Source organism: Tiliqua scincoides, chromosome 2 (assembly GCF_035046505.1).
Source record: "Tiliqua scincoides isolate rTilSci1 chromosome 2, rTilSci1.hap2, whole genome shotgun sequence".
In the NCBI taxonomy this organism is placed as follows: Eukaryota; Metazoa; Chordata; class Lepidosauria; order Squamata; family Scincidae; genus Tiliqua; species Tiliqua scincoides.
Window position 1 is genome coordinate 149,503,999 of NC_089822.1, and position 27,907 is coordinate 149,531,905.

The following is a 27,907-nucleotide window of genomic DNA, read 5'->3' on the forward strand; positions in this document are numbered from 1 at the left end:
GCGGGCTTGGGAGGCCGGCCTGGCTCCTGTGGCGAGGTCAGTGACCTTCCAGGCCCAAGAGAAACGCCAGGCCGGAGAGAGTGCCTGGTGCCCCTTGGAGAGGCTGGAGGAAGCCTGGATCCCCAGTAAGACCTCGTGGGGACGCGGGCCCGCTCGCAGCAGCAGCAGCTTTGTAAACTCAGAACAGGAGGGGGAAGATGGGGGGGGGGGAGAGTCAGCAACTTGAAAGGCAACCTCTGGACAATGTACAGGGCTCCCCCCAGTCTCCCCCCTTGCCTTGCAGCGTGTTTTATGTGGTTTCAATGGCACAGGGCGGGGATTGAATGGAGAGGAGCCGGCACGGTCAATGGGAGAGCCTCCCGTCGCTGGAAGTGCGTGTAGTAGAGAGAGAGACACACACACACACACAGAGTCTTTGGAGAAGTAGCCAGCGAGCTGCAAATCTCCGTTTCCTCTTGGTGTTTGGAGCGCCGAGATGCCGGGATTTCCTCCTCCTCGTCCTCCGCCGGCCTCCCCCTCCGCCCTCCCCCGCGCGGGCCTTTGCAGCTGCAACGGGGACGTTACTTTGTCTTGATTCCAAGAGATCCTGCGAGGGCTTTTCCTCCCCCCTCAGCCCTCTGTGTGTGTGTGCGTGTGTGTGTGCGAGCGCGCTCCAGAGCCAGATCTCCCCTTCTCTCTCTCCCTCCTCTTATCGCCGAGCGAGCGGAATGTAGCCGGCTGGAAATGCAGGACTCCAACTTCTCACCTTGCCCAGGAAGATTTGCTCTCCCCCGACGCGGCGCAGCAGCAGGAGTAGGAGCAGCCGCTGCGGAGCCATTGCCGGTCTCCTGCCCCAACCAGGCGGTCCCGGGAAGAGGATGCAACTCTGCGTGGAAAAGCCACAGCCCGATCAGGTGAGTCCAGGGCGCAGGTTCGACCCGGGGAGGGGGAGAGGAAAAGTAGGGTCACCCCTTGCCCCCCCCCAACGCAGACCTCAATTGCTCAGGGGTGGAGGGAGGGCAATGAATAAATGGCTCGGATCTGATTTGCCTTGAGCGCACTGCTCCCCTCAGCACACCCCCAGCACGAAAATCCGCCCCCCCACCCCTTCCCCAAACCCTGGAAGAAAAGGCAAGCCGGCAGCAGCAGCAGCAGCCATGGCGTGGAAGAAGAGGGGAAAAGAGATTAGATTTCGCTGCTCTCTCATCAATTTTCTGTTTAATGTCACCGGGCTCCATTGTGGGAGAGAGAGGCGCGTCATCCGGCCATAAATTTGAGATTATAGAGCCTCCAGCTCCGTCTTGGTGCCCCTAATTGAATGGATTTACTCCACGCGGGCAGGTAGGGGGGGGGGAACCTGGGAACCCAGCAAAAAAAAAAAAAAAAATACTGCCGCCTCCGTTCACAAGGACGGGGCCGTCGCCGTTCCAACAGAGCCTCCCCAAACGCCCCAAGATCGGGGATCTTTTACGCGCACACGCCAAAAAAAAGGCAGCTCCAGTTTCCGCTGTCTAAAGAGGCAGACAGAGAGAGAGAGAGAGGCAGGAGGGGCGCGCCGTCTCACCTGGAGTCCAGCGTGGGCTCCTTCCAACCCGCTCCCCGGACCTGGCCGCCTCCGCCGGCCCGCGTTTTGGGCGGCGAGGGGATCTTGCTTTCGTTTTGTCTCTGCGGTTTGCTCAGCAGAACTTTTGACCCGGCCTAGCAGCAATCTGTAAGTAATTGTTTTGTCTCCATTGACTCTCCCGGTTGAGATCCGGGCCGCCTCTCCCCCGCCCTGGCTTCTTTTATTGCTGTTGTTTTGGTTCGTTTTGAACCAATCGGGGTTTTGGCTTTATTTATTTTTTTTTGTCCACCCCCCTCCTCTTATTCCTTCCCATTAATTGCCACCAGGATGGAGAGTGAATCCCCAAAGTCAGAAAATGTAGGCTCCTTCTCTCCACCCCGCCATCGCAGAACACAACATACCGCTTCACCCATCCCAGTGCCGATTTTACACCGCTTTTACCTCAAGGAGCTTCTTGTGTGTGTTCACTGAAACCCCCACCCCAGCCAAAACCCTCTGGCAGAAAATCACAACGTTAAAAAAAAATTAAAATAAAAAAGGCAGGGTGATGCACCCTCAAATTAAAAAAAATAACAAATTATTGGCTCTATATCTACTTTCACACTGCCTGGAAACTTTATTCATTGAGAACCAGCACATTGATTCCCACCCAAGTTTGAGGGCTGTGTTTAGATAGGGCAGGGCGATCTAGACACACAACCCTCTACCCTTTGGTTTAATTTTTTTCTTCTAAGACAAAAGAAATGGGGCCTTGTGGATCTTGTTTTTAGAACACCAAGCTGGTTCCCCACTGATACCACCTCGCTTATCTCGAAATATATATCCATATATGTTTCTCCATATCAGAAACATATCAGGCAGCTGTGGGTTCGCCCACACAATTTTGCAGGCCACCTTTCTTGGTGTGCGTGTTGTCGTATGTGTTTTTTTTCCTGGCATTTTCCAAACCAGAGCGTGTGTACCCCACCTGGAAATATTTTTAATTACAGAATCCCCCCCCCAATCGAGAATGTGCACCTTTGCTTTTACATTGCATGGCAGCCCTTTAAGTTTCAACAATAAGCCCCTGGAAGAGAAAGCGGGGCTGTTGCCTCCGGAACGAGAGCAGAACGACCAGCCCAGTAGAGTGGATCCGGCCGGGACTCGCGGGGAAGATCGCATTTAAAGACTGTGGGTCGCCCACCTTTGCAGAGTCCAAACTCTGTTCTCTTGCTGCAGACCAAGTCTGCTTGGGGCTGTCGTGGTTTATTCCCCCCCACCACCACCAAACCCTCTTCCCAATCGCCCCCCCCCCAAGCAGGCTCCTTTGCTTCTCAAGCGGGCTTCCTCCCCACCCCCCACTCCGCGGGGCTTTGTTCAGGCCCGGCTTTGTTTCCCCACAGCGGTGAGAAATCCAGGTCTGCCTCTGCCCAGGACTTTCGGCCGCGCTTGCATCTTCGAGCCGGTGGCTTCTCCTTCTTTTCCTCCTTTGCAATCAAACGATCCCCGGACCCGCCGCTCCAGTTCCCATCGACGTCCGTGCAGATTCGGTACAGAAAGTATATTTGTGCTGGCGAAGGGATAGATTTATCTGAACGATTTTTAATTAAAGCCATCGACTTTTCTGTTAACAAAGGAGGTAGTGAGAGAGGCCGGGTGGCGAGAGGAGCTTCGCAGGCGGACCTCCTCGGCCAGCCCGCCGCCCTAGCCCCCGCACGGCTGGCACGTTGCAGGCCCTCAGAGGCTTCGAGATCCATGGCACTGGGCGCGGTGGCAGGCTGCACTCCTAGCCACGCTGGGAGTAAGCTCCGTTGACTCTAATGGGACTTTCTTCTGAGTAGACATACATAGGACTGGGCTCTGGGACTGCAATCCTACCCACACTTTCCTGGGATTAAGCTCCACTAATGGGATTTACTTCTGAGTAGATAAGCATAGGATTGGGCTCTGAGACTGCCATCCTTTCCACACTTTCCTGGGAGTAAGCCCCATGGACTCCAATGGGACTTTCTTCTGAGTAGACAGGCATAGGACTGGACTGAACTGTGGCTGCACTCTTACTCACACTTTCCTAGGAGTAAGCTCCATGGACTCTAATGGGACTTACCTCTGAGTAGACAGGCATAGAATTGAGCTCTAATTTCGGGGCGGAGAAGGCTTTTTTTCTCCTGGCCCCTCTCCTTTCGGGCGCCGACCCGTTTCTCTCTCGCTGAAAGTCATGAGCTCCCAGGAGAAGCGAGGGGAGGCTGGAGACGGTCTGGTTCTGTTTGGTGGCACAGACCGAGCAGTAGGCCGGCCTTTCCCCCCTTCTCTTCAGGTTCCCCCATTCATTTATTTATTTCGATCCAAGAAAACTGTGAAGAGAGCAGGCTCCCCTCCCCCCAACACAAATGCACACACACTTACGCTGTTTGGTAACAGGAACACCACCAAGAATGATAGGAGCGAGGGAAGAGGAGTGCCAAGAAAGCTGATTTTCAGGTCGAAAGGGGGAATTTTTTAAAGTGCATGTTCTCTCTCTCTCTCTTACACATACACACACACGGTTCTTCCCCCTGCAAAAGAGAAGCGAAGGCAGCCGAAGGCCTCCCCACCCCAGATCATCCTTCCCACCCCAAATCCACTGGTACCTCCAGGAGATGCTCTGCTCCGGGAATGAACGGAGCCCGGGAAATCGAGCAGAAGGCCGCTTCCCCTCCCCAAACGACCCGGGGAATAGCGGGCTCAAGGAGGGCGTGGGTCAGCCAGCGCGGGAAGGAGGCGGGAAAGATGGCCGGCGGGGAGACCTCTCCAAGCCGGAGCTCCGCAGCTGCGTTCCCGCCGCAAGAGCGCCGGAGCCCCGTCGCGGTTCGGACCCGGTTGATTCCCCGCCTGGCTGCCTTCCTGGCGGGTCCGTGCAAAGAGGCGGTGGTGGATCTTGCTGCCTAGACGCTGCCACCGGGAGAAAGGCTGAACTGCAGCTCTGGAGGCCGCCCGGCTGTGGGTTGGAGCAGGCGGCGCTCGCTCTGCTCCCAGCCTGGCCCCCTCGGTCGGGAGCCGCAGTGCGAGGCCGGGGCTAATGCTCCCGCCGGATCTTCGCCGCGATCTGCCTGTCTGGGGAAGGCGGTGGGGAAAGGGGTAGGTTTGGGCTGCTGCCGGAGCGCGAAGGGGCACAAAAGCCCGCCTGGAAGTGCCGAGCCTGCCTTTTCTCTCCCCTTCTGCGCCAGGCCGGTGGGGGACTTTTTTTTCCCCTTCCGCCCCTTTGCAACAGGAAACTGGAAGCTCCGTTTGGGGAGCAGGGGGAGGAGGTCCGAGTAAAGGGAGCAATTGAAAGGGGGGAAGAACCCCGCTCGATCCCTGAAGGGGGGGGTCGCATTGTTCCCCCACCTCCCCTCCCTGATCAAGACTCAGACTTTCCCACCCTATTTTCTGTCTTGGGTGACCAGCGTGGCCGTCTTGCTACAATTAAAACTTGCAAAGTGTGTGTGTGTGTGTGTGTGAGAGAGAGAGAGAGAGAGAGAGAGAGAGAGAGAGTTTATGTGTGTAAAATAATTGTTTTATTGCCTGCACTGAAAATGGGCATTGCTTTAAAAAGTCATTTTCTGACCTGAATCCTGGATGGAATCTGGTCCCACGGACATAATTACAGACGATATTTCATTCATTGATTGCGGGGGGGGGGGGGATCCTGTATTATGGCCACTGTTCTTTCCCTCCCTTTTGAGGGGGGGAGGGAAGAGGGAGAAATATAGACTGGGAGAAGCCATCTGCAAATACAGGAGCTTTCAATATAATGCCTCCAATCTGAAAGGGAAGGAACACGAACAATTTAAAACAAAATTTTTTTTCCCCAGCTGAGATTTGCGTGATCCAATTGAACCGCGTTGTAACAATGATAGCATTCATCGAGGGTGGGAGGGCTGGTCAGCCGTTTCATCCGCAGAGGAGGGATGGGAGAGCATTGAAAGGAGCGACGCAATCAAAGAGGAAAAGAACATGAAACCAGAAAAATCCTGCCATTTCTATTAGGATGTATTGATCTCTGGAAGGAATGAGACTGATAAAGCCCAGAGCCCTGGCCGTGCTGTTAGGTACCTCTGTGTGTGTAAGAGAGAGAGAGAGAGAGACTGGTCTTCCAGTGGCTTTGAGTCTTTCACCAGCAATCCCATGCAAACCCTGGCCGCTGTTTTTTATTAGAGAGCTGTGAAGTTAAGAGTGTTAAAAGTTGCTTGGGGTGGAACGGGAGGAGAGACAAAAAAAAAAAAGTGGAGGGACATAAACAGGGCTGCTGGGATGTCAGCCATCCCCGTTGAAGCTCTTGGCCAGCTCTCCTCATTACTCCGGGCATGAGCTCCCCTTGTGAGTGGCGTAGCCCGATCCTATGCATCTTTGCATACTTGGAAGTAAGTCCCACCGGCGCCGGTGGGGGGGGGGGTTTGCTTCCAGGAGAGAGTAGCCTTGGGCTTCCAGAGGCCGTGTTCTAGCAAGGCGGGGGGTGCGGAAGAGAGACAAGCCGGGCTGGAGGTAAAGCCATCCTGGCCTTGCCTACTTTGAGACTGACTCATCATTGTTGCCCAGGCGATTGCAGCCTCGGTTAGTCTACACTTTTTCTGAACGAACCGACAGCGCAGAGAGGGATGGGGTGGGATCTTTGGGATTCCTTGGCTGGAACCCCTACTCTTTTCATCTCCTTTGGTGGAGTGGGGGGGGGGGATGAAAAGCCCTGCTGGAGTGGACAATGAACACACACACACACACACACACACACACACACCCTATTAGAGATTCCTCATAGAGGGATTCCTCAAGGCTCTCAGATGCCTTAAAGGGGCAATCTGGATTCTCACACGACCATCGGTGGGTAAAAAGGTGGAGATCGCGTTCTAGTGCTCCCTTTCACGCACATGCACACCCAGGGCCTTCCCTTTACACAACAATAAAAGTAGGAAGCATCAATAACACCCACATTCTCCCATCCCCCATTTAACCCAAAACCAAGAAGACAAGGGAGAGAAGGCCTCCCCGCCCCCCCCACAGTGGCGCATCTTTTCCAGCAGATCCTACTTTAGGAATCAAGGCGCTCTCTCTCATTTGCTTTTTTGGTGTTGTACATTTCCACCACCCCCTTTGTGTGGGGGAGGGGTGCATTTCCCTCAGTGCCCCCACTTGCCCACCCAACCAATCCAACTCGCACCCATTCAACCACAGGAGCCCTTAATGATCGCTTTAAAAGTTCCGTTTGTGCTAATCCGCTCCGATGGGGTGTGTGCTGCAGCGGCTATTATCTAAGTTATGCCTTTCTACCCAGCTGCACACACATCCTGGCACTAATTATGTGTTTATCAAAACAGGCACCCTTTTGACATGTCACAACATGTTTGCGGGAAACGGTCTCTCTTCGAGCCCCCCCCCCCCACTTGCCCCCACTCCACTCCACTATACCCTTTTCCAAATCTTGCTTGGATTATGTTGTCTTGGCTATACAGAGGGAGGATGGATGACAGGCGTGATCTGTACAATATTATTTCTATATTTGCAGGTAGCGCAATAGGCAAACAGCAAAAGAGTGTGTGTGTGTGTGTGTGTGTTACACGCACATGTGTGTGTAAATGTGCTAGGGATCTAGTGCCAAGGTGTGTGAACTGTTAACTGCTCCAGAAAGCAGAAGGGAATCTTACACTTTATATTCCTATTTATCCTTAAAATAACATGCATCTACCCCAATCTGCCCTGGGAATATTTGCCCCAGATCAGATCCATCTACAAAGGAAAGTTCTGAATTTTCTTTTCTTATTTTAATTCTATCTGTCTGTCTAGAATGGAAAAGAGAGAGATACCCTTGGTATCTTTATTAAACCTGCTTTAAGTTAACCCAGATGGACTGGTTTCTTGATAACCTCACACAACAAACACACTGAATTATATTTTCAGTGTGTGAATACACTTGTATATATTTAGCAGCAAATTATAACTCTGCATTTAACAGGGCATTAATGGAAGATTTTGGGGTGGGGAAAGGATCTCAGATCAGGTTCTGGGAAAATATTATTTCATTTTGGGATGATTCACACCATGTCTAAGGATCGCCATCGCTCCTGTTTTTGTTTCATTTGGTTTTTAAAATCATGTTTTATGTAGAAGTTTGTATAGTTTGTTCTGAGGTGATTGGAGAGGGAGGCATGGTTGATGCAATCTCTGGAATAAACTGGATGGATGTGAATTGTGTGTGTGATATACATACTCTAAAAGTCTCCATAGGTTATAAATGCTCATTACTTCTGAGCAAAGAAGGACCCCTTATTTGTTAGAAATTACTCCTTACTGAGTGGAAAAAAAAAAAGTGCATTGGAAGCAGCAGAGACATCTCTTTTGAGATTATAAACGTGTTGTAAGCTCCATGCAGTATCGGTCTGTCTGCCACTATAAACTTTATCTATGTAGATTTATTTGATTAACAAATTTGTCAGTTTCCCCTTGTATGTGCATAAAGAGCAGGGCTAGGATCCCTGCCTGGTACAGAAAACATCTTGTTTTTGCCTGGGAATCTCTGTGAAGAGAAATAAATTTGCTTTTTGGAAGGGGGTGGGGTGGGGAAAGAGAAATTTGACCAACTAAATATCTGGTTTTAGCAGAAGCCAGAACTGATCTTCACTTGGAGCCCATGTCCCCCCAAAATACTATTCACCTAGGTCGATTCTGATGTAAATGTTGCCCATATCACGCTCCTCTGCACTGCCCACCTTTCCCCCTCTGCCTCTTTCTAAGGGGCAACAAGACTCCTCTTTGTAGCCCCCATCAATAATGCAGCAACCTAAATGCTCCAGGCTCGCCTCTCTCTCCCCCCCCCTTAAAAACATGCCTGTGGGTTTGGTGGCAGAAGGGAGTCTTGAAAGGCTGTGATCCTTCCAGGGTCCCACCACTGAATTCAGAAAACCTGGAGGAGAGCAGTCTGGAGAAGAGTTGGCTTGATTTCTCTTCCTTCTCAGGTTTGATTTCTCTTCCTTCTCGGGGCTGGTTCAATAGTGTTTTTGCAGTGCAGTGTGGGGGGGGATTCAAGAAGAAGCCCAAGGCATCCAGTCTGCTGTTCTCTCACACTGGGCAAAAGGAAGGGTCAGGTTGAAGGGGAGAAGGCCCTGTCTTGGCCCGTAAGGTTCTGTAGGTAGTTAACTCTCTGTTGCAGCCCTCTTGAGCAAAGCAGGGCTGGACAAAGGCCGGTTTCTGCCCCAGACCAAAGCCCAGCCAGGTCAGTGCCATTCCTCCTGACTCCAAATGCCATCCGGATGATGATGATGGAAATGCTGCCTGGACATGAGTTGCTTCAGAAAGTCCCTTTATTTCATCGAGCTGGGCTTGCTGGGAATCAGGGGCAGCCTTTTGAAGAGCGGCCACCCTTGAAAAGAGAGAAGGGCTCAAGCAACTCCACTAGCTTTTAGACTGAGCCAAGGCTGTTGGATATATTCCCCAGAAGCCTTGTGTCCAAAACAGCACTGAAGATGGTCTCTCTGCCTCTGCGTCATATTCTGCTTTGGAAGATGTGATGGGCCTACACTGGAGGAAAAACCAAGTCCCAGAGTCGGGCCAGAAAGAGATCCATGTGCAAGGTGGAAGAGTGTGTGTGTTGTTGTGTTGTTGTTTTTTTACTGCCTCCACCCCATTCCAAAGACTGGGTTCAATCAAAAGGAGCATCACCACCAGAAAAAGGCAGGGAGAGAGCAAACAGTCTGCCACAGAAATTGGCATTCCCTTGTCTCTCCTTTGTCCTTGTTAGATAAGGAAAGAGGGCAGGTTTGAAATTATCAGTTCAGTGGGACAACGTACTCCAGGCCTAAGGCTGGAGAAAGAATCCTGGATAGCAAACAGAGAAAGGACCATCTTAAGCCCCAAACCCAGGCACATTTTGTGGGAATTAAACCCCATTGAATATCCTGGGACTTCACCAAGGAAATACACATAGACGTGTATTCCCACGAAATAATTCACAACCCTATTTAGCTCTTGGAACTGAAATCAGGTTCAGGTTAACTGCTTCCACTCAGTCTACTTGTGATCAACCTGCAGAAGCCTAGAAAGTTGGTTCCTTTTAGTGACTTTGACTCCAGATAGACCTATGTGACAGAAGTGCACATTTTTCCTTCACCCCCCTCCTCTCCCTGCAAACAAGGCTAAGTGTTACCAAAAAATAGGGTGCCTCTTCTTTCTTTCTTTCTTTCTTTCTTTCTTTCTTTCTTTCTTTCTTTCTTTCTTTCTTTCAGTAATCTATATATTAAGGAGTAATATAAAACAGGGCATGTTTGTGGGACTATTGGCAGCTAACACACAGCATGTGCTCCCCTTCCCCCACAGGGTGGAGGAGGGGGAAGGGGGGATCTCGAGGTGGCTCCTCGCTTTAAGAAGATCCCTCTGTCTTGCATGTTTGAACAAGTCCAACAGACTTGAAGCCCTTTGGACTGACACTTTTTGCAGTTGGGCCAGGAGACTAACCCCATTGTTTGGCCTGCATTTATTTATTTTCTAGTGATATCCTGGAATTCCATTGGACTTGCCTGTGAGTAAGTCCAGAATTGGGCCCCCCTCCTCCTGGTCAATCTAACAAATTAAGAGACACGTTTAAAGTTTGCTAAGCATGCAGACTGGACACATTTTGCATCCTGTGCCACTTTCTGATTTCCAATGAGCAATTTTTATGCAGGAAGAATTAAGTGTAATTCTTCCTAGCCCAGAAATTGTTTCTAATTTGTTCTTTGACCAAACAGGGGCCCAAACAATTGCATTAGGCGAGGCACCCAACATACAATTACCCAAATGCAAAGCTTTGCTTCTCCCAGTCCTTATTAGGCAATTATTTAGCATGCTGGGTTAATCCATAATTTTATTTAACATACTGGGGGGTCCACCCCCGCTCTGCCTTCTTCCTTCTCTCTTTTCCAGATGGAGAGATATTAACTTGCAATATTTTAACACATTTCCCCAGAGTGTGAAGGTTAGCTGAGGTCTGAGAATTTAAAATGATTGCATATTCATTTGGACATGAAAAGGAGATGTTTTCATGTTGGCTACCTTCAGCAGAAGGGGGAAGGGAATTTCTCCCCACTTGGATCATTCCCTCCAACGCCAGGCTGCTTCCTGCTGGATTTAAGGAGACTATCTCTCACCCCTCCAAAGGGAGGGGGTGTTTCAAAATGGACCTCTCCTGATATCTACCAACAATTAGGGGAGGATATTGTGATCTCAGAGCACAAAAGAATTAGTATTTGTGTTAATATTATTAATTGATGTTGAAATCTCTGGAGAAAAAGAGTTGGAAAAGGTTATGAAATACAAAGACTTAGAAAACAAAATTCAGCATTTGGGAAAAGAAAGCGACAGCAATCCTACTCCTGATCTGAGCAATACTGGCAGAGAAAGGATAACAGCCGGACAGCTGCAAAGAGCCCCATTACTGGGAACAAGCCACATATTGCCAGGATATTGTCAGTAGCTCCTAAAGCCAAACAAGTGTGAGCCCAATCCTCTGCTTGTCTACTCAGAAGTAAATTCCACTGAGTTCAGTGAGACTTGCTCCCAGGAAAGTGTGGATAGGATTGCAGCCTGAGAGCCCAATCTTATGCATGTCTATTCAGAAGTCAGTCCCATTATGGTCAATGGGGCTTACTCTCAGGTAAGTGTGGATAGGATTGCAGCCTGAGAGTCCAAAAAATGCCAGTTCCAACGCCTGGTGGGCTGTGAGAGTTCATTTAATAGACCTGGAGTTTTAGAAAGTAAGATTAGAAAAAGGTGCTAGTTCCCTGTCCCAAGGAGGTTACAGTATGCCCTTCAATAGTGGCAGAATAACAGGAGGAAAGAGAGGAGGAAGAGGCGAGGGGCAGGGGGATGAATAAGACTCAGGGCATTCGCTCGCCATTCAGCTGGGTCAGAGGCTTCACGGAAGAGGTGGGTTTGGAGATCAACCCCTGCAAGGAAGGCAGGCTCCTGTTTTTCCCAGTGAGTCCTGAAGACTGGAAACGTGGCTCGCTCCAGCGCCCAGCCTTGACAGAGGCAACGGGACTGGTAGGCAAGTCCGTCCGCAGGACTCGAGCCTGGGTTGGAACTGCAACTTTGTCTGCACTGAAACGGACCAAACCAAGTTTGGAAGGACCACCTTTTCTACCTAGATGCACAAGGCTTGAAACACGCTTCCTGGGGAGGGTTTAAAAGGGGGGGCGACTTTTCCAGGCTTTGCTGACCAGACCTTTCTAGCTACTGCCTTCAGAAGGAATGGGGAGGGGGGGTTGGCATTTAAACCTGGCCATACCAGATGAACCCAATCTGCTTAATGTGTCCCTAGATCAACGAGCTTAATGCTCTGCGAGAGAGGAGCTACGCGAACAGCGTGCCAAACACTTTTTCCTTGCAATCCGAGTCTACACGGGCTGGCTTACTTGCGAGGAAGCGCCTGTTCAGCCCCCCCTTCCACTGGTTCAGGAGGGAGGATGAGGTGGGAGGGGGAAGATCTCCAAGGCCCTGGATCGAACCCATCCATCCTCAGGCTGCCTGATCTATTCCACCCCCTCCCCAATCCCAGTCCCTTCAATTCTTCACCCTGCAGATCCAGAATTCTAAGCGCCCCCCACTTGAAAAAAAAATCGTGCAAACCCAAAGGGGAGCATAACTGTAAAGGGGACTTTGTACTTGCACTAATTTACAGCCCAATCCTATGCATGTCTACTCAGAAGTAAGTCCCATTATAGTCAATAGGGCTTACTCCCAGGTAAATGTGCATAGGATTGTAGCCTTAAAAATCTATATCCCGAGAGAAGAGGGGGTGGGTGGGTGGCTTGGTGGTTGGTTCAGGCGATCTTTCTGGAGCCCACTCTAAATATTTATTTCCAGGCGAATTATCTGCGCTATCTTATACAGGAAGCCTGAGAGATACAGATGCTCTGTTCCTGTTAAATTAAAAACATTTGTTAGCTCTGCACGGATTTAAAAAAAAAATGGGGGAAAGAGAAACCCTAACTGCTGCTGACAGAGTGCTGCGGCCCATCTCCAAGCTTTCCCCTCCCCTCCTTCTCTCCCCCACCATTCCCCGGTCCCTCGGTAGCACCCTTCCCTTCATGTAGAATACAAAATGATCTTTAAAGAAAAAGAAAAATCCCCCCCCCACTCACTCCAATAGTGTGTAAGTGAGCAGGCAGAGAGTATGAGCGCACTGGTAATTTGCCAACAGATCTCTGGTTTATACACCAGTCCTGTCTAAAGTTATTTGCTGTAACAACTGTTTTGAAACAATAAAAACACACACACACACACACACACACACACACACACAAAAATCCCACCCCCATTTAAGAAGGGGAAAGGGGGCGAAGGGGGAAGCATGCTTTGCAGATAGAGAAGGTTTAAAAAAATGCAATCTTTTAACACCGCCTTCCAATTAATTTTTAAAATAATTTATTTTTAATTTAAGCAACTGGTTAAGAAGCAGAAAATTTATATAAATGTGTGTGTGCGTGTATATATATATATATATATATATATATATATATATATAAAACCGCTGGGAAAATCATAAGAAGATCCTGATCTAGAATTGTTCAGAAATAAAGCCAGGTTGGGAACGGACCAAGGATTTTCGAATTTTTGCTTGTTTGTTTGTTTGTTTGTTTGAAGTGGGTTTCATCTCTGGTCAGAAGATTTTTTTTTTTCCCTGGAGGGCTACCGCCTGTTTCTTTGTTCCTGGCGTTCCCCGGAATTGTTAATCCGGATTTATTTATTTATTTATTTGCATTCTCCTTCTCCCCTCTTTGCTGCCTCAGCCCTGCGCCATTGTGCAGGATGAGTGCAGAGAATCTGTTCGCCTTCAGAGCAGCGCACACATTCACACACGCAGAGGAAAACCCACGATTGCTGCGAAGGTTGTTGTGATGTTGCCTCCCTTGGCCTAAGCTGGGGACCAAACGCAGCAGCAGCGCCGGGGCAGTTGCCTTCGGCGGGGAGCTGGAGAGGAGAGTGTCAATCAAGCGCCGCTCCACTGACCAGGGACAATCCCCTTCGCCGGACTGGCCTTCTTCGAGAGCCATCAGTCATTTGGCATTAATTACCCTTCCATCCAGTCCCCACTGCGGGGCCACTGCTGCCGCTCCTCGGAGGAGACCTGGCGCGTTCATCAGGACACACCGCCTGAAAGAAGGGACAGCAGCCCGGCCCCCCCCACCCCCCAACAAGGGGAGAGAAACCTTCGAAAGGACTCCACAGCCCGCACCCCCCTCCATCCAAACCCCCAAATCCTGGGAGGCCCTGGGATAATCCACCTCCTTCAGGCTACTTCCCACCCAAAGTCCCCTTAAGTGCAGGTCGCGCTCCGATGCTCCAGGACCGCGGTGGGGTTGACTCACGAGTCAACACGACCCTAACGGGGGCTGAGAGTTGGGCGACCAGCCTAAACCCCTCTACCTGCGAGTAAATCACAGCCGAACTTTTCCTCCAGGGAAGTGGGTTTGCGGAGCCTAAACACGAGAAACTGGAAAAGGAATTCCACCCGCGGGTCTATCCTAAACACGTCTTTAGGATCCCTGCGCCTGGTTGGGCGTCGAACTCGGAAGAATCACTCCAGCGTGCCAGTGAGGGTGACTGCCAAGCAAATGTGTTGAGGATTAAATTCTGGGTTAGGTGTGTAAACCTTGTAGGTGACAATGTAACGTCTGAACGCAGCCATTTTCCTGATCCACTGGCATTTGGCGAGCAGGCAATCATTTTCCTGATCCACTGCCTGCCTTGGGACTGCGGGTCCCCTCTCCTAACTTGCACGGAGTTGAGAGTTTTCTTGGGGAAAGGGTCTTGAAGACCTTGGGAAAGAGCAATATTCCTTGCAAGGAACACTTGGGGTCAGGCTGGACTCCAGTGCTGCTGATCTCTTGCTCCAGGAAAGCGGAGGCGGGGTGGACACGGGGAGGGGAGATTGGATCCAACTGAGGGAGAAATTCCCTTCTGAGATTTAGTGAAGGGCAGAAGGAAAATGGGGAGGGGGAGGCATGAAGAGGGCCCGAAACTGGACTGATGAGGTCACATTGGGAGATCCCTCTTTGGTATTTCAGAACACGCGATCTACCACTGCAGGCTGGCTAATAGATCCTGTTTCTTTCTCCCAGCAGAAAAAAAGACACGCGTGTTTCAAAAGTTCGTCCCACACGTTCTTCTATCCTGATTTCTTAGGTGCGATGTCCCACTGACATGGGAAGGATCTTCTTCCAAGTCTGATGTGTTTTTGTGTGTGTCTCTTAATTTGTATTAACTCAATCTCTGCCTTACATCAAGATGTTCAGTCAGTGCGCTTGTGCCTGTGCTTGTGGGTGTGTAAAGGTTCGCGTTCTTTTTTTTCTTCCCCCTTTCAAAAGACTCTCGAGACTGCGGCTTTTTGTTACGACACAGTCCATACATACATACATCGGGAGGCAAGTACGATTGCACCCCTTGTGACACAGGCTGCTCCCATCCCCGCTTATGTCCTGGCTATGAGCCGGGATTGATGGATGGCCAGCAAGATGGGCAGATTGAAGAGATCGAAGGCATCTCTCTCTCTCTCTCTCTCTGTGAGTGAGTGAGTGAGCGAGCGAACGAGCTACATCCAGTTGTTTTCTCTATGCATACTTATGTGTGTGTGTGCGTGAGAGAGAGAGAGAGCTACATCCAGTTTTCTGCCTGCATAGTGTGTGTGTGTGTGTGAGAGAGAGAGAGAGAGAGATACATTCAGTGTTCTTCGTGCATTCACGTGTGTGTGTGTGAGAGAGAACTGCATCCAGTTTTCTGCCTGCATACGTGTGTGTGTGTGTGTGTGAGAGAGAGAGAGATACATTCAGTGTTCTTCGTGCATTCACGTGTGTGTGTGTGAGAGAGAACTGCATCCAGTTTTCTGCCTGCATACGTGTGTGTGTGAGTGAGAGAGAGAGCGAATACATTCAGTGTTCTTCGTGCATGCACATGTGTGTGTGTGAGTGAGAGAGAGCTACAGCCTCACCCAGTTTTCAGCGTGCATACAAATGTGTGTCGTGATGTGCGTGTGTGTCGCGGAGGATCTGCTGGGAAGGGGCCTCTCCCGTCCCCTCTGCCCACTTTGAATCGGTGTCCCCTGATCGCGCCTGGTACCCTCCCGGTCTCCAAGGGAAGGGACTCGCTGAGACTGTTCAGTATTTGCTTTCAGTTCTTCCTCCGCTCGCCTGTCACTTTTTATAAGAGCAATTCAAGAGCCTTGACTGGCGTTGCGAGGACCCCCCTCCCTCCCCCCCCTGCTCCAATAGGCTCCCTTTCAGAGTCCCTCTCCCTCCTCGGCTCCTTCTGGAAATTATTCCGGCTTGCAGTTCTTTCGTGCGCGGTGGATCCCTCTCTTGCTCGAAAAGCCCCACCTGGGGGTCCTTCTCCCGTGTCCAGCGAGCAGGGCCTCGTGGTTCCGGGCGTCCTCTCGGGCCCGTGCGCGCGTGTGTTGTGCCTTACTGTAGCCGCTGCAGTCCCCTGCAGTATGGGGCCCTTTTACAATGTAAATCGACCACAGCGTTACCGAGGCTGCAATCCTATACGTACTTTCCCGGGAGTAGGTCTCACTGAACACACTGGGACTTACTTCTAAGTAGACGTGCAGAGGCTTGTGCTGTAGACCTAAACCAAACCGTGGAAGGGGCGGATTCAAGCTGCGGATGTTTTTGGCCATCGCCCGATGGGCTTCAAGTTTGTTTCATATTGTGCACCAGCCTGGATTTTAAAGGGGGGTGACTTCGAGATATCCCCTTATTATCATCAACAGAGTGAGGAACGCAAATACTGTATACATACATGTGTACGTTTACACACACACACACACACACACACACACACACACACACACACACACACACACCCCTCGCTACTCCTGGGCTCCCTTAATTCAATTCGCTCCTCCGGTTAATGAATAGCTCCATTGTAATCTAATATCTCCTACGTGCTATTTTGATTTCTTTTACATTTTCCAATCAGCCACGCGCCTTTTAATTCTTTTGTAAAAATTATCGCCGTCGCCGATACGTGGAGAAGAGAACCCGCGATCCCCCAGCAGGCGTGCGTCCTCCTTCCCCAACCACACCCGATCACCAGCGCGGACATTCCTCCAGGGGAACTTCCAGGAGTGTCTGTTCCACGTTTGCGGGACCCCTTTCCCCGGACATGTCCCGAGGCTGCAGGCCATTTGGCACAGTCGAGATGGACGCACGAAAAGCCCCTTTTGGAAAGCTGGGAAGATCTTGGAATCGACTGCGGATCGGAGGGCACAGGCAGATCCTGAACGGGTCTACAGCCCTTTTCGCTCTCATCAGCTTTTCTGGGGCATCACGCCCAGTTCCTTCGCCCTCTTCCCACCCACCTAGTCTCTCTCTCTCTGTCACACACACACACACCTCTCTCAAACACACCTTTCTTACGCACACACACACAGCCCGCCCTCTCTCTCTCTCTCTCTCTCTCACACACACACACACAGAGGCACAGGCACAGAGGCACACATTTTCAGCGTTGCGAACTTCGCGGCCGCTTTGCCCTGACTCGGCTGCTGCAGGGCTCCGAGCCCCCGAGCAGACGAAGGGAGGCTGAGCGCCAGCCGCGCCGCCTCGCTCGCGGTGCCCGCTGCACCCAACCTGCCTGGAGTGACTGGCTGTGCCTTCGGAATCGCTAATGGTGGCGCAGTCCGTTTCTCCTTCCCTTTGCTCCTTTTGATCCTCTCCACTCTTTGACCTTCTTTTGGCTCAAGGGACAGTAGGCGCTGCCTGGGGGTGGGGGGTGCACCGGGGGTGTGTGCTGGAAATAGTCCCCAGCTTATCTCCTTTCATCAAACCAGCCCCGGGCCCCCTGCAAACCGCGGGGCCAGTAATTGCTTTTTTCAGGCAGCCCAGTGCGGACTGGCGAGCAGCCAATCAGCGCCTTGTTTACACTGGGTGATGGACAGCGGGCTGGAGGGCTGCCAACCAATCGAGGCGTCTCCTGGAAGTGGAGATGGGGAAGTGGAGATGGGGGGGGAGAGAAGAAACTCAAGGCTATGTGGTTAACCTCTACATTGCCAGTGCAGAATGGCCTGTGTGTGGTGTGTGTGCCTGCACTCACCATTTGCTTGTTAAAAATAGCTTTCAAGTCATCCGAACGAAGATAGGAGAGAACCATGCAGGCTTTTGAGTAGTAGGACTGCCAGCAAGCCGAGAATCGTGACCAAAACGTGTTGGGTTTTCTTTTTAAGAGACTGCATTGCAAGGAGTTTTTCTTCGAAGTTGGGCAGAGGATGGGCTTCATGGTAACGCCTTGTGTGGGAGAGAAACCGAAAGAAAAAGAACGACTGTATCAATAAACAGAGCTTGATTTATGCCAACCCCCCTGGGATTTTTGCATGTCTCTGGGTGCAAAACTGCTAGTGAGGAAGGGCACAGAAAAGGGATTTTCCTGACCACACGTGTTCCTAAAGCATACCTTTAAGGTCCTTGCAAAGTGATGTTCCCCCTCCCCCCACCCCAATAGATGCCCTCCCTTTTTCTTTCTTTATAATGACATCAAGATGCAGTTAACACCAAGGGAGGTTTTGGGACCTATAGTCTATTCTAGAGCAGCGATTTTCAACCTTTTGCCTCTTACGGCACACTGACAAGGCACTAAAATGGTCCAGGCACACCACTGGGTTTTGGACAATCGACAAGGCACACCATGCTGCCACTGGGAGGCTCACATCCCCCGTTGGTCCTACTGATTAAAGGACCTTCCCCCAAATTCCTGTGGCCCACCCGTGGGCCACTGGCGGCACACCAGTGTGCCAAGACACGGTGGCTGAAAATGGCTAGTCCAGTGAAGGCATGCCTTGGCCGATCACAGCTGCCTGGGGGCGAGCAGCGCCGTAGAAAGCAGCAATTTCCATGCACCCATCGGGGCGATCGGCCTGCAGTGCACCGTCCAGTCGAACAAAGCGAAAGAACCGAATAAGAAGAAAAAACAAACCTTACTACCAGCTGCTGTGTGTGTGTGTGTGTGTAGTGGGTGGGCTGGAGCAGCAGCAGCTCCCTGGCACTGAAGCCACTCTACCTCTCCATCCCTCCAAGCCTTCGCCTGCTTCACCCTCCCTCCCTCTCTGGCCGCGTCTCCCCCATTCAGCCAAAGCTCAGGGAAGCTGCGCGAGGGGAGCTGCGCAACTGCGGGGACTTGAATTCGGCGCCATTGGGCTGAGTAGTAGCCCTGCCGCTCTCTGATTAGCAGCACCCTGGCCCCGCGCCAGCCTATCGGGAAGCCTGTTTACGCAGGGCGAGTGGCACGAGCTTATTACCGTGGAGGAGCCGGCGTCCAATCAGCGAGCGCGCTCGCCCTGAGTGAGTGGCACGAGCTTATTAGTATGCAGGGAGAGTTGCTTGTAGGACCGAGCTGCGAGGTTGGGGAAGCTGGAGCCCGCGACAGGGGCTTTTTTTTTTATCTCCTCCTTTCTGCAAGGAGCAGCAGCCGGTGCATTTACAGTGCAACAGTCAGCACAGTGCAAATACTAACAGGAATACAACCAAGTCCCACTCACTGCTTTAATTGTTTTGCCTGCCCTCTGTGCAAAGGAATACCCCTCCCTCCAGTAAGTAACTGCAATTTATTTAGTATTTTTTTTTCTTTTCACCGAAGTGCATTACTTGTTGTTGTTTTTTTTTTTTTGCTTTTTTTCTTAAATTAAAACCAAGCATCCACTCACGGCGCTCAGATCTCATTCTACTATTCATTTTACATAGCAAAAAAAAAAAAATGGGGCTGGTGGAAATTGTTTTGTCTTGATATATATATATTTTTTCCTTTGCAAGGCTGTTCAGAAAACTACGTGATTGAAATGTGTGAGGACTGTACAGTATCTTTCTTGCCATTTGATTTCATTCCCCAGCTAGATGGAAAATGCTCCTGCCTGTGCATGTGTAGTGTATCTATTTAAGAGGATATATTTGGGGGAAAGGAGAGACATATTGTTACTCGCGGCCAGAAAACCTGCTAGATGTGTGTATCTGTGTTTCTTGATTTCTTGAGGATTTTTTTTAAATGGTTACTATTCCTTGGAAATTTTGTACCCAGCTCCGGGTAGTACTAACAAACCCCACGATTGTTCCCATCTTTCTTACTGCAATTCTTTTTTTTTCTTTCTTTTTCAAGGAACCTTGAATGGGTGCTTTGCAAAGAAAACAAACAGTGGCATTGTAGCATTTTTTTTAAAGGAAGGAATGCATGCAAATTTGTAGCCTCCCTGTATTTTAAAAAAATTAAATCACAATAGGTGCTTGGAGGTTTTGAGCACAATAGGTTTTGAGCACAATAGGTGCTTAAGGTTTTTCTGCTCAAGGGTGAACAACGCTTCGATCGTTCGGTTCCTTGAATTACCAAGGACGGTGCAATCCTCAGGAAAGGTGCATTTGAATGTGCTTCTACGTCTGTGTGTATTTGTGTGTGCCGGTGCATGTAGACCGATTCTGCACACGAAAAGCCTTTGATTTCTGCAAGCGCGAGTAAGGTGCAGCTGCATGAAATGCACACAGGAGGATTTGGGGTCCAGCTGCTTTGTGGTCGCTTCGATGGAACCCAAAAGGACATTGTTCTCCTCCGTGGAAGGCGGATTTGGGGCTCTCGTGGCTTGAGACTGAGATGTGCCTTGCACTGCTCTCGCTCTCAGTTGTGTCTCAACGTCTTCGCCTAACTAGGTCTCGGATCTTATTAGTAATAGTTTTATTTTTACGAACACCGAGGGCGTGCGGTGCTGCTATTGCTGCTGCTGGTGGTAAGCTCAATACACTCGCCTTCTTGGTCTGGCTTCCGTCTCTCTCTCTCTCCGTCCTACTTAATAGCGATTTGGCCAACAGCAAAAGGAGGATTGACAAGAAAATTAGACTACTCCGAGCACGGTGTGGGGGAGGGGGGAAAATCCCCATGGCGGCTGAGCCCTCCGATCCCCGGGCAGGCCGAGCTGCTGGGCGGAAGGTTTCTAGATGCCCAGCAGCGGGAGATCGCTCGGATCGCAGCCGCTCGCGAAGCCTCGCCTCGGGGCTAGAGGCGCTACTCGCGCCCCGCAGGCTTCCTCCTCACCGCTTCGCCGGAGCAGGCCGGAGTAGCGCGCCCAAGTCTCCGCACACCCGCCGGATCTCCATTCATCCCGTGCCCGCGTCCGAGGCCAGAAAACACCGTGTTCCTTTAGCAACACTCGCCGCACACGACCGGGAGACACCGGAGAGCCTCGAAGGGAAAATCCCCCTTTCCCTCCGGATCTCCTGCTCTCCCCCCACCGCAAATAAATAAGGCTGCAATCCTAGGCACACTTACCTGGGAGTAAGCCCCACTGGCTATAATAGGACTTACCTCTGAGTAGACATGCATAGGATTGGGCTGAAAGGCTGCGAGCCTAGGCACACTTTCCTGGGAGTAAGGCCCATTGAACCCAATGGGACCTGCTTCTGAGTAGACCAGCGTTGGGCTTGTGCTGTAAATACGAGAGAGAGAGAGAGACACTGGAACCGAGCCGGGCACATTTGCAGGATCCTTTTGTTCCACGGCAACGCTGGATCCTCCACCTTCTCGCTCTCTCCCGGGCGGGTTGTCCCTCTCACGGCTGGCCGCCTGCGTTCGGGAGACGCGGAGGGGAAACCCGGGGGGTCGCTGCAAGACCTCTCCGCCCTCTTGTGATGCATGGATTCCCCCTCCCCGCTGCAGATCAGCCCCGGTTTACCAGGCTGCAGGAAGCCGGATCGCAGCCCCTCTGCCTTCGGCTCTCGTGCTGGCCAAGATGGACGCGATCAGGAATGAAACCTGGCTGCGGCGTGGTGGGGAGAGCTCCTTCCTTCCTGCAACACTCAGAGTGAAACTTTCCACCGGCTAAAATCAGGGTTTCCAATCAGTTAAATGTATTTATTTATTTCCAGCTTTTCTTGTCTCTCTGTCTTCCTTCTCCCGTGAGAGAAAAGGGCGGGAGTTCCCCACACAACACTCTCCCTTCCACGTAGATCTGCCGAACCCCAAACTTGCTGAAGCTGCTCATTCAGCTTTTGTCTGCCAGGCTTCACCTCCCCCACCTCAAACCCAATTTTTTTCTTGACTCTTCGAAGGGGGGGAGGTAGGGAAGGGTGGCCTCTTTATGTATCTTTTCTATTTTTTAGATATTTCGGTGGATGGTTGGGGGGGGGGGGGGAAAGCCAACCCACTGCAGAAGACAAATATCTTTTCCCCCAAATAATTCCCTATAAATGCAAAATAGAAATTGTGTGTGTGTGTGTGTGTGTGTGAGAGAGAGAGAGAGAGAGAGAGAGAGAGAGAGAGAGAGTACAAATCCCTGCCCTTTTGTATTTAACTGTAAGCCAAAGAGATCTTGAGTGTGATTTCATTTATTTGCAGTGCAAAAGCTGCCCCCCCTCTCCTCTCTCTCTCTCTCTCTCTCTCTCTCTCTCTCTATATATATATATAAAGCTTATCAGCTGAGCAAATATGTAGTCTCTTAATACATGTTGTTTTCAGTTCTAGATTAAATCAAACACGGAGCAGTCCAGCACCAAGCATTGAATTCTAGCCTTTGAAAAGTGGCATCCAGTAAATTAAAATCATCTTAATTGCTCTGTTGTTATGATGGGGCACATTTAAGTCCTTAAAAAAAACAAAAACACCAACCCCTTTCTCCTGTAAGGTTGACATTTTAAGTGTGTTCAATATAATTGTACCCCTTTGGGTTTAGAGGTGATATGAATCCTTCAGACAATACAGAGTTTCAAGAACTGTTAGATGTGTAGGACTGACTGGATTGGGGGGGGGAAGGCAGGGGTGACCAGAATTTGGATTTTTCTCATAGAGAAGCAGGATTTAATGCTTTCCTCCATTTATATCTCAGTTATTTTGTTTAGAGGAGAGATGCACATTTTTTGTAGTCAAAGCTGGTGAAAGTCTAGCGCAACACTTTTTTTTTTTTTTTTTACTGGGTAAATCTGAGGGAAGAAAAGGGGGGAAGGTCTTTTATCCCCCCTCCTTTCCCTTCCTTTTGGCTTAATGTTACACACACTGGGCCTCGGCCAAAACCCCCGTTATGTGTAAACGGAATGAATGCACAGGAAGGACCTTACATAACTGTTTTGTCTGAGAATACAGTTGTAGGATTTAAACCTGTCCTTGGAGGAGGAATGCAGGACCTTGCCACGAAGGTGTCTACCGTGAAATATTTCTTTGGGGGGGGGGGGCTTGAGTGATTGAAATGCAGCAAGCTCCTTTCCCTGGGCTGAGTCTGCTTGAAGGCTTCCTTGGGATCACATCAAGGCAAAAACCCGTTCATAATCACGGTGCATGTTCTGGGAGGGTGGGAGAAATCTCAAGCTCTCCCCCCCCCCACACACACACAAACGCTCCCCAAAATAAATTCAAAGGCGATCAATCGAATCTTAATAAATCAGGGACTTGGGGAAAAAGCCTCCCCCCCCCCAAACTGCCTGTATTATGAAAATAAAGAGGTTTAGCTTCTCTCATGTATTAGAGCAAGAAGAAGAGGACTGGGAGAAGGTTCCTGACCAGCTCTGGAGGGGTCCTTGCCAAAGGACATTTTCCAGTGGGTTAAATAAAAGAGGCAAATAAAAGCTTAGCACATGATGCAACCAGGTGTGATTGTAGCGCTTTTTCCTAGCTCCCCCTCCAAAAAAAATACGGGGCGCGTTGGTTTCTGCTTCCGAGGAGTGGATCGGTCCCCTGTCTCGGTCTCCAAGTCGTGGAGGGCCCTGGAATCTCCGGGTGGATGGTTCTGGTCTTTCCCAAGGAAATTTTGCAAGGGTCTGATCCTGTTGGTGCCCCACCTGGCTCCAGCCCTGCGATTGGTGTGGGTGACTTGCTTCAGTGGAGTGGGCGAAGGCTGGTTTCGAGGACGGGCATCTCTGGGGGGCTGGCTGGGTCCTGCTTGCCTTCGTGGGCCTTCGCCTGGCCCCCTCCAGTGCCTGCTGGCCTCCTGACCCTGTTTCTCCCCTCCCCCCTGCAGAGAATGAGGCTGGATCCCCGGGGCCAGGGACGCCGGAGGAGCCTCGGAGGAGGACTGTTCGCCCCCTCGTGCTGAGAGGAGCCCTTCCTGCCCCGCGCCGCGCTGCTGCAGGCTCTGCTCCCCGCGCCGCTCGCCAGCCCAGCCCGCTCCCCGTCGGGGCTCCGGTGGTGGGAGAGCGGCAGCAGCCCCGGCATGGATGGCCGGGAGTTCGCGCCCCCGCCTCACCTCCTGGCCGAGAGGGGCCACCGCAACAGCGCCAGCCGCGGGCACAACGCCGTGCAGCCCGGGGGACACTTCCAGCCCGGCAAGTACTTCCCCGCGCCCATCTCCATGGCTACGCACACAGGTCAGTGGGGAGCTGGGGGAAGGGGCCGGTTGCCAGGCTGGGCAGGGGGCGCTGCGTAGGCCAAGGCTGGTTGGGACCAGCAGGGCTCCCCACCCCTTTTGGGAGCCCGATCCTGGGCACATCTACTCAAGAAGCCAGTCCCATCAGAGTCGGCGGGGCTCACTCCCAGGAAAGTGTGGATAGAGCCCACTCCTACGCATGTCTGCTCAGAAGTCCCTCCCATTGGGAGTACGTGGGGCTTGCTCCCAGGAAAGTGCGGAGAGGATTGCAGCCTTAAATTGCAACAGGGTCTGGCAACTGATCAATCCCCTGCTCTGGCTGCAGGGGTGTGGAGAAAACCCACAGCTGACTGAGGAGGGGGGGAAAGATGCCTTGCAATGCAGATCTCCTGCAAATGTCCTTTCTACTCATTGGAGGGGGAATCCCCTCCCCCCACTGCCTTACTTTTAACAGTTTATTTAAAAAAAAATTGAAAATAGAAGGAAACCATCACCATCCTTCGGTTGTGGGAAGCCAAGATTCAGTGGAGAGAGGAAGGTTAGTGAGGGAGAAGGATCCTGGTCATCATCATCATTCAATGGAATCGAAAGGGTGGGAAGAGAGGAAGGGAGGCCCCAGGTTTGCCACCTCTTTTATGTGGGCTCTGTGCAATGGGGCCCCTGGCTAATAATTCCTAGTGATGGGGACACACGTGGAGTTTGGATTTGTGTATGTGCCAGAGAAGAGGCTGTATATTTTCCAGCAAAATTTGGATGTACCCAATTGATAAGCAGGCCCCATACAGACTCTTCTTGCCTTTCTACCCAATCTTCCTTCCAGTGACTTCTTTCTTTGTTTGACACGCATGCATGCAGAGTGGCCTGGGAGAGGTGCTTAAAATCAGGGCTGTTCCGACCCACCCCACCCCCCTCAGTTGCTGGAGCTGAAGGAAAATAAATCCCACAGAAGGGGGGGGGGAGAAACCCTTTTTCTGCATTAACATCCTTAGGAAATTCTATTGCATGAACAAGAAGGCACTTTCTGTCCAAACAAAAAGGCTGTTATTTGCCAGGGAAGGGTGAGCACCCAGGAGCCGGCTGTGCTCTTTCAGATTAGGGGTAGTTGTATGTGCAGGGTTAGTGTTAATAGAGCGGGTGGTGTAAGACTAGAAAATCCTGTTTCTATATAAAGCCCTGAAGTGTCAGGGTGAGAATGGGTTTGCAGTGCATGTGTTAGCTTTAACAAGTGCCTGTGGTATCCTGCTAAAGACAGAAAGTTTGGCAAGAAAAATCGGGGAGGGGGTGGGATGGGGGTTGTATGTGCCAGGTTCTTTGGAGATTGTCTGTGGCATCCCTTGAAATCAATTAATTGTTTGTGAGAAAGAGAAGGCACAGCATGGCTGGTATCAACTAGTTAGATAGCAGCATGTTAAAGAGAGCACAATCGGCCCCCCCCATTAGACGCCCATTGTACGCAGAAGCAACTCAAGATTCCTAGTCCTGTAGTACAACTTCAAAAATTGACTATTTCAATGGTAGAAAGATCTATATTGGCAATTTTTGTTCATATGCTTGCATATTGAGAGGAAAGTTCCCAACAAACAAACAAAAAAATCCCACTGTGACTAGAATGATGAGACATTTGCCTGACAAAGGAATAGAGAAATGCTGAATACATGAACTTTTTATATTTTGTCTTTGTTTCTGAATATTATAGTCTCTTTTTGTCTTCAAAGGGATTGATCTTTTTTTTTGAATTTTTTTAAAAAGTGATCCTGTCCAGAAGAGATGGTTCAGAGTTAGAAATATTTTATTTCCTTTGTGAATGTTTGAAATGGTTCTTGGTGTAACCTAAATAGCCTCTGTATTTAACCCCCAAATGGATATATGTATTTTTGTCCTGAAGGATTTTGTCATATGGTTGATTTTTTCAAATCCGTGGAGTCTCTGAATGTGTGATGTGCACCTTCATTTTCTGTACGACTTGTTTATGGGATATACATTTATGGAAATATGGATTTAATCTTAGATTTACAAAACCACACACAGTCACTTAAGCTTTGTTTACAAGTTCCGTTAAACATCAGAGCAAAAAAAAATTGTTTTGCAGTTTTTATTTTTCTCTAAACTCAGCACTCACAGCCATTATTGCTAGGTTGATGAACTGTGAATACTAATAAAATTATATCTGCTTTAATGGGATTACAATTAGTACATGGATTAAAAAGGATGGCATGAGGTGGACCAGAATGGGTAAAAATTGTCAACTGGGAGTGCAATCAAACATTTATTTTTTTAAAAAACATCCACAAATGCAGAATTACTAATGGGCTTTTAGCATGAGGAGATTTAAAAAAGTGCTAACAAATGCAACAAGCGACAAACATTTACTTCTAAATGTGCTTTATTTGAAATAATTGAATCCTGGATTTGCAGGCTTTTCCCCAGGCTTCCTTCCTATAAAACAGAAGATTCTCACTGGAATGAAATATTTCAGAAACTGTTTGATTCCAGAGACTCCAAGAAGGAGTTTTAAAATTCACACTCTGAATGGGGAGTGTGATTTGTGTCAATCATTGCTCTTTTCTTCCATAGTCTGGATTCAATACCTCTTGTCCTGCTTCTGAGCCATGTCTGTTGATTTCTTTATTTTTTCTCCTCTTTTTTTTTTTTTAATGGGAATTTTGATAACTGGTAAATCATTGGAAAGGGACCCTGTTCATAGGGTATATAGGATTTATGTTTAAAAATTTTTGAGAGGTTGCATGTTTCGGTGTGGAATTGGGGTTGCTTTTGTTTTTTGTGCTTTCAAGAAACAAACTGACAATTCCTGTAGAATAAATTATTGATGGAATCTTGACACTGAAGCACAGTTATAATACAGTGACAGATCTTTCCAGAACCAGAGGTTATAATATGTACTGTATACAGAGTAGGCTGTAGTGGATCTTTGCCAGGTACTTTTATTAGTAATATTTTTTTTTTTTAATGTAATGTCTGCCTAGCATCTCTTTTTCATTCTGAACAAGCAAGAAATTTTATGTTTTTGTGTAAGTCCTATTCATTTCAAAGAGACATGCAGGAGAAGTTCCCGGTACACTACATCCATGATGCATTAATAGATTTGAGGCCAACCTATTTAAATCTTTTTTTAAAAATGAGAAGGGCCCTGGTCAGTTTGTAGCCTCCATCCTGGTCACTTTGGACCCTAGAGGCAGCCAAGGCAGAAACCAAAATTAAATGCAGAATTCCAGAAAGCCAGATGCAAAACAAATCCACTGGGAATGGACTGGAACAAGAAGTGCTCTACAAGAGAGACCTTAATTTTTATGTGCACTCGGATGAAATTCCACAAGGCATACATTCATTGATCAAGCATGTATTCTAACACTCCCTCCTCCTCCCTGGAATTCTTTCCCTGTGGAGATATGCTGAGCCCTCCCTATTCCTCCCCTCAAACAGTTTCTTTTTTTAAAGCCGACCACAGAGACCTTGAATTTTTGAAGTTAGCTTTTAACGTTTAGCAAATTGTTTGGGGTTTTTTTTTGTTTTGTTTTTTAAAGCAGAGTGCTGATAGTTTTATAATCCCACTGTAGAAATTTTATGGTAAAGCGCTGTTATAGTAACCTTGTCACACAAGGTGCAATTAAAATGTTTTGTCTCATTATTTTTCGCACAGCATTCGATTGGTGCGTGTGCATGTGCGCGTCTCGAATGCAGATGGTCCAAAGTCAAAGCTGTGAAAATTTTTTAAAAAAGGAAAAAAAAAGAAAAGAAAAGAAAGAAAAAGGGATATTAGCAGCATTATTAATCATTACTCCTGCCTGGAGCTGTTTGGATTTTCACATTACTGTTGACTCTTATTTAGTACGCAAGCGAGAGGCGTGGTGGAAGGGACACCCAAATATTGTCCCCACTCCCACCCCAGGTAGTTTTATCTTACTCCAGGTTTTTCCTTAAAGGATCAGTAGAAATATTGATGGGAAATAACATGTGCGTAGACATAAGTTTAAACACAAATATGACTGGCACAACTAATTTCTTGAAAAGAAAAGGAAGAATGAGAGTCGTCCAGCATGGATGGAGGTTTCTGGCATGCA

The 27,907-nt window shown here is 49.5% G+C and overlaps 1 protein-coding gene across 5 annotated transcripts in view; it reads left to right on the forward strand.

Annotated features, from left to right (window-relative positions):
* Positions 1 to 511: 511 nt before the first annotated feature.
* Positions 512 to 27,907, forward strand: part of BAHCC1 (BAH domain and coiled-coil containing 1) — a 122,971-nt gene continuing 95,575 nt past the window's right edge. For 3 of the 5 annotated variants that reach the window (XM_066614881.1, XM_066614883.1, XM_066614884.1), the window contains exons 1-2: positions 512 to 893; positions 23,484 to 23,829. In XM_066614881.1, the coding sequence (XP_066470978.1) occupies positions 23,676 to 23,829 (154 nt within the window). In that variant the 5' untranslated portion in view covers positions 512 to 893; positions 23,484 to 23,675. Of the gene's footprint in view, positions 894 to 18,903; positions 19,089 to 23,483; positions 23,830 to 24,347; positions 24,367 to 27,907 lie in introns of those variants that run through there. The other 2 variants (XM_066614882.1, XM_066614885.1) reach the window with 2 other exon arrangements.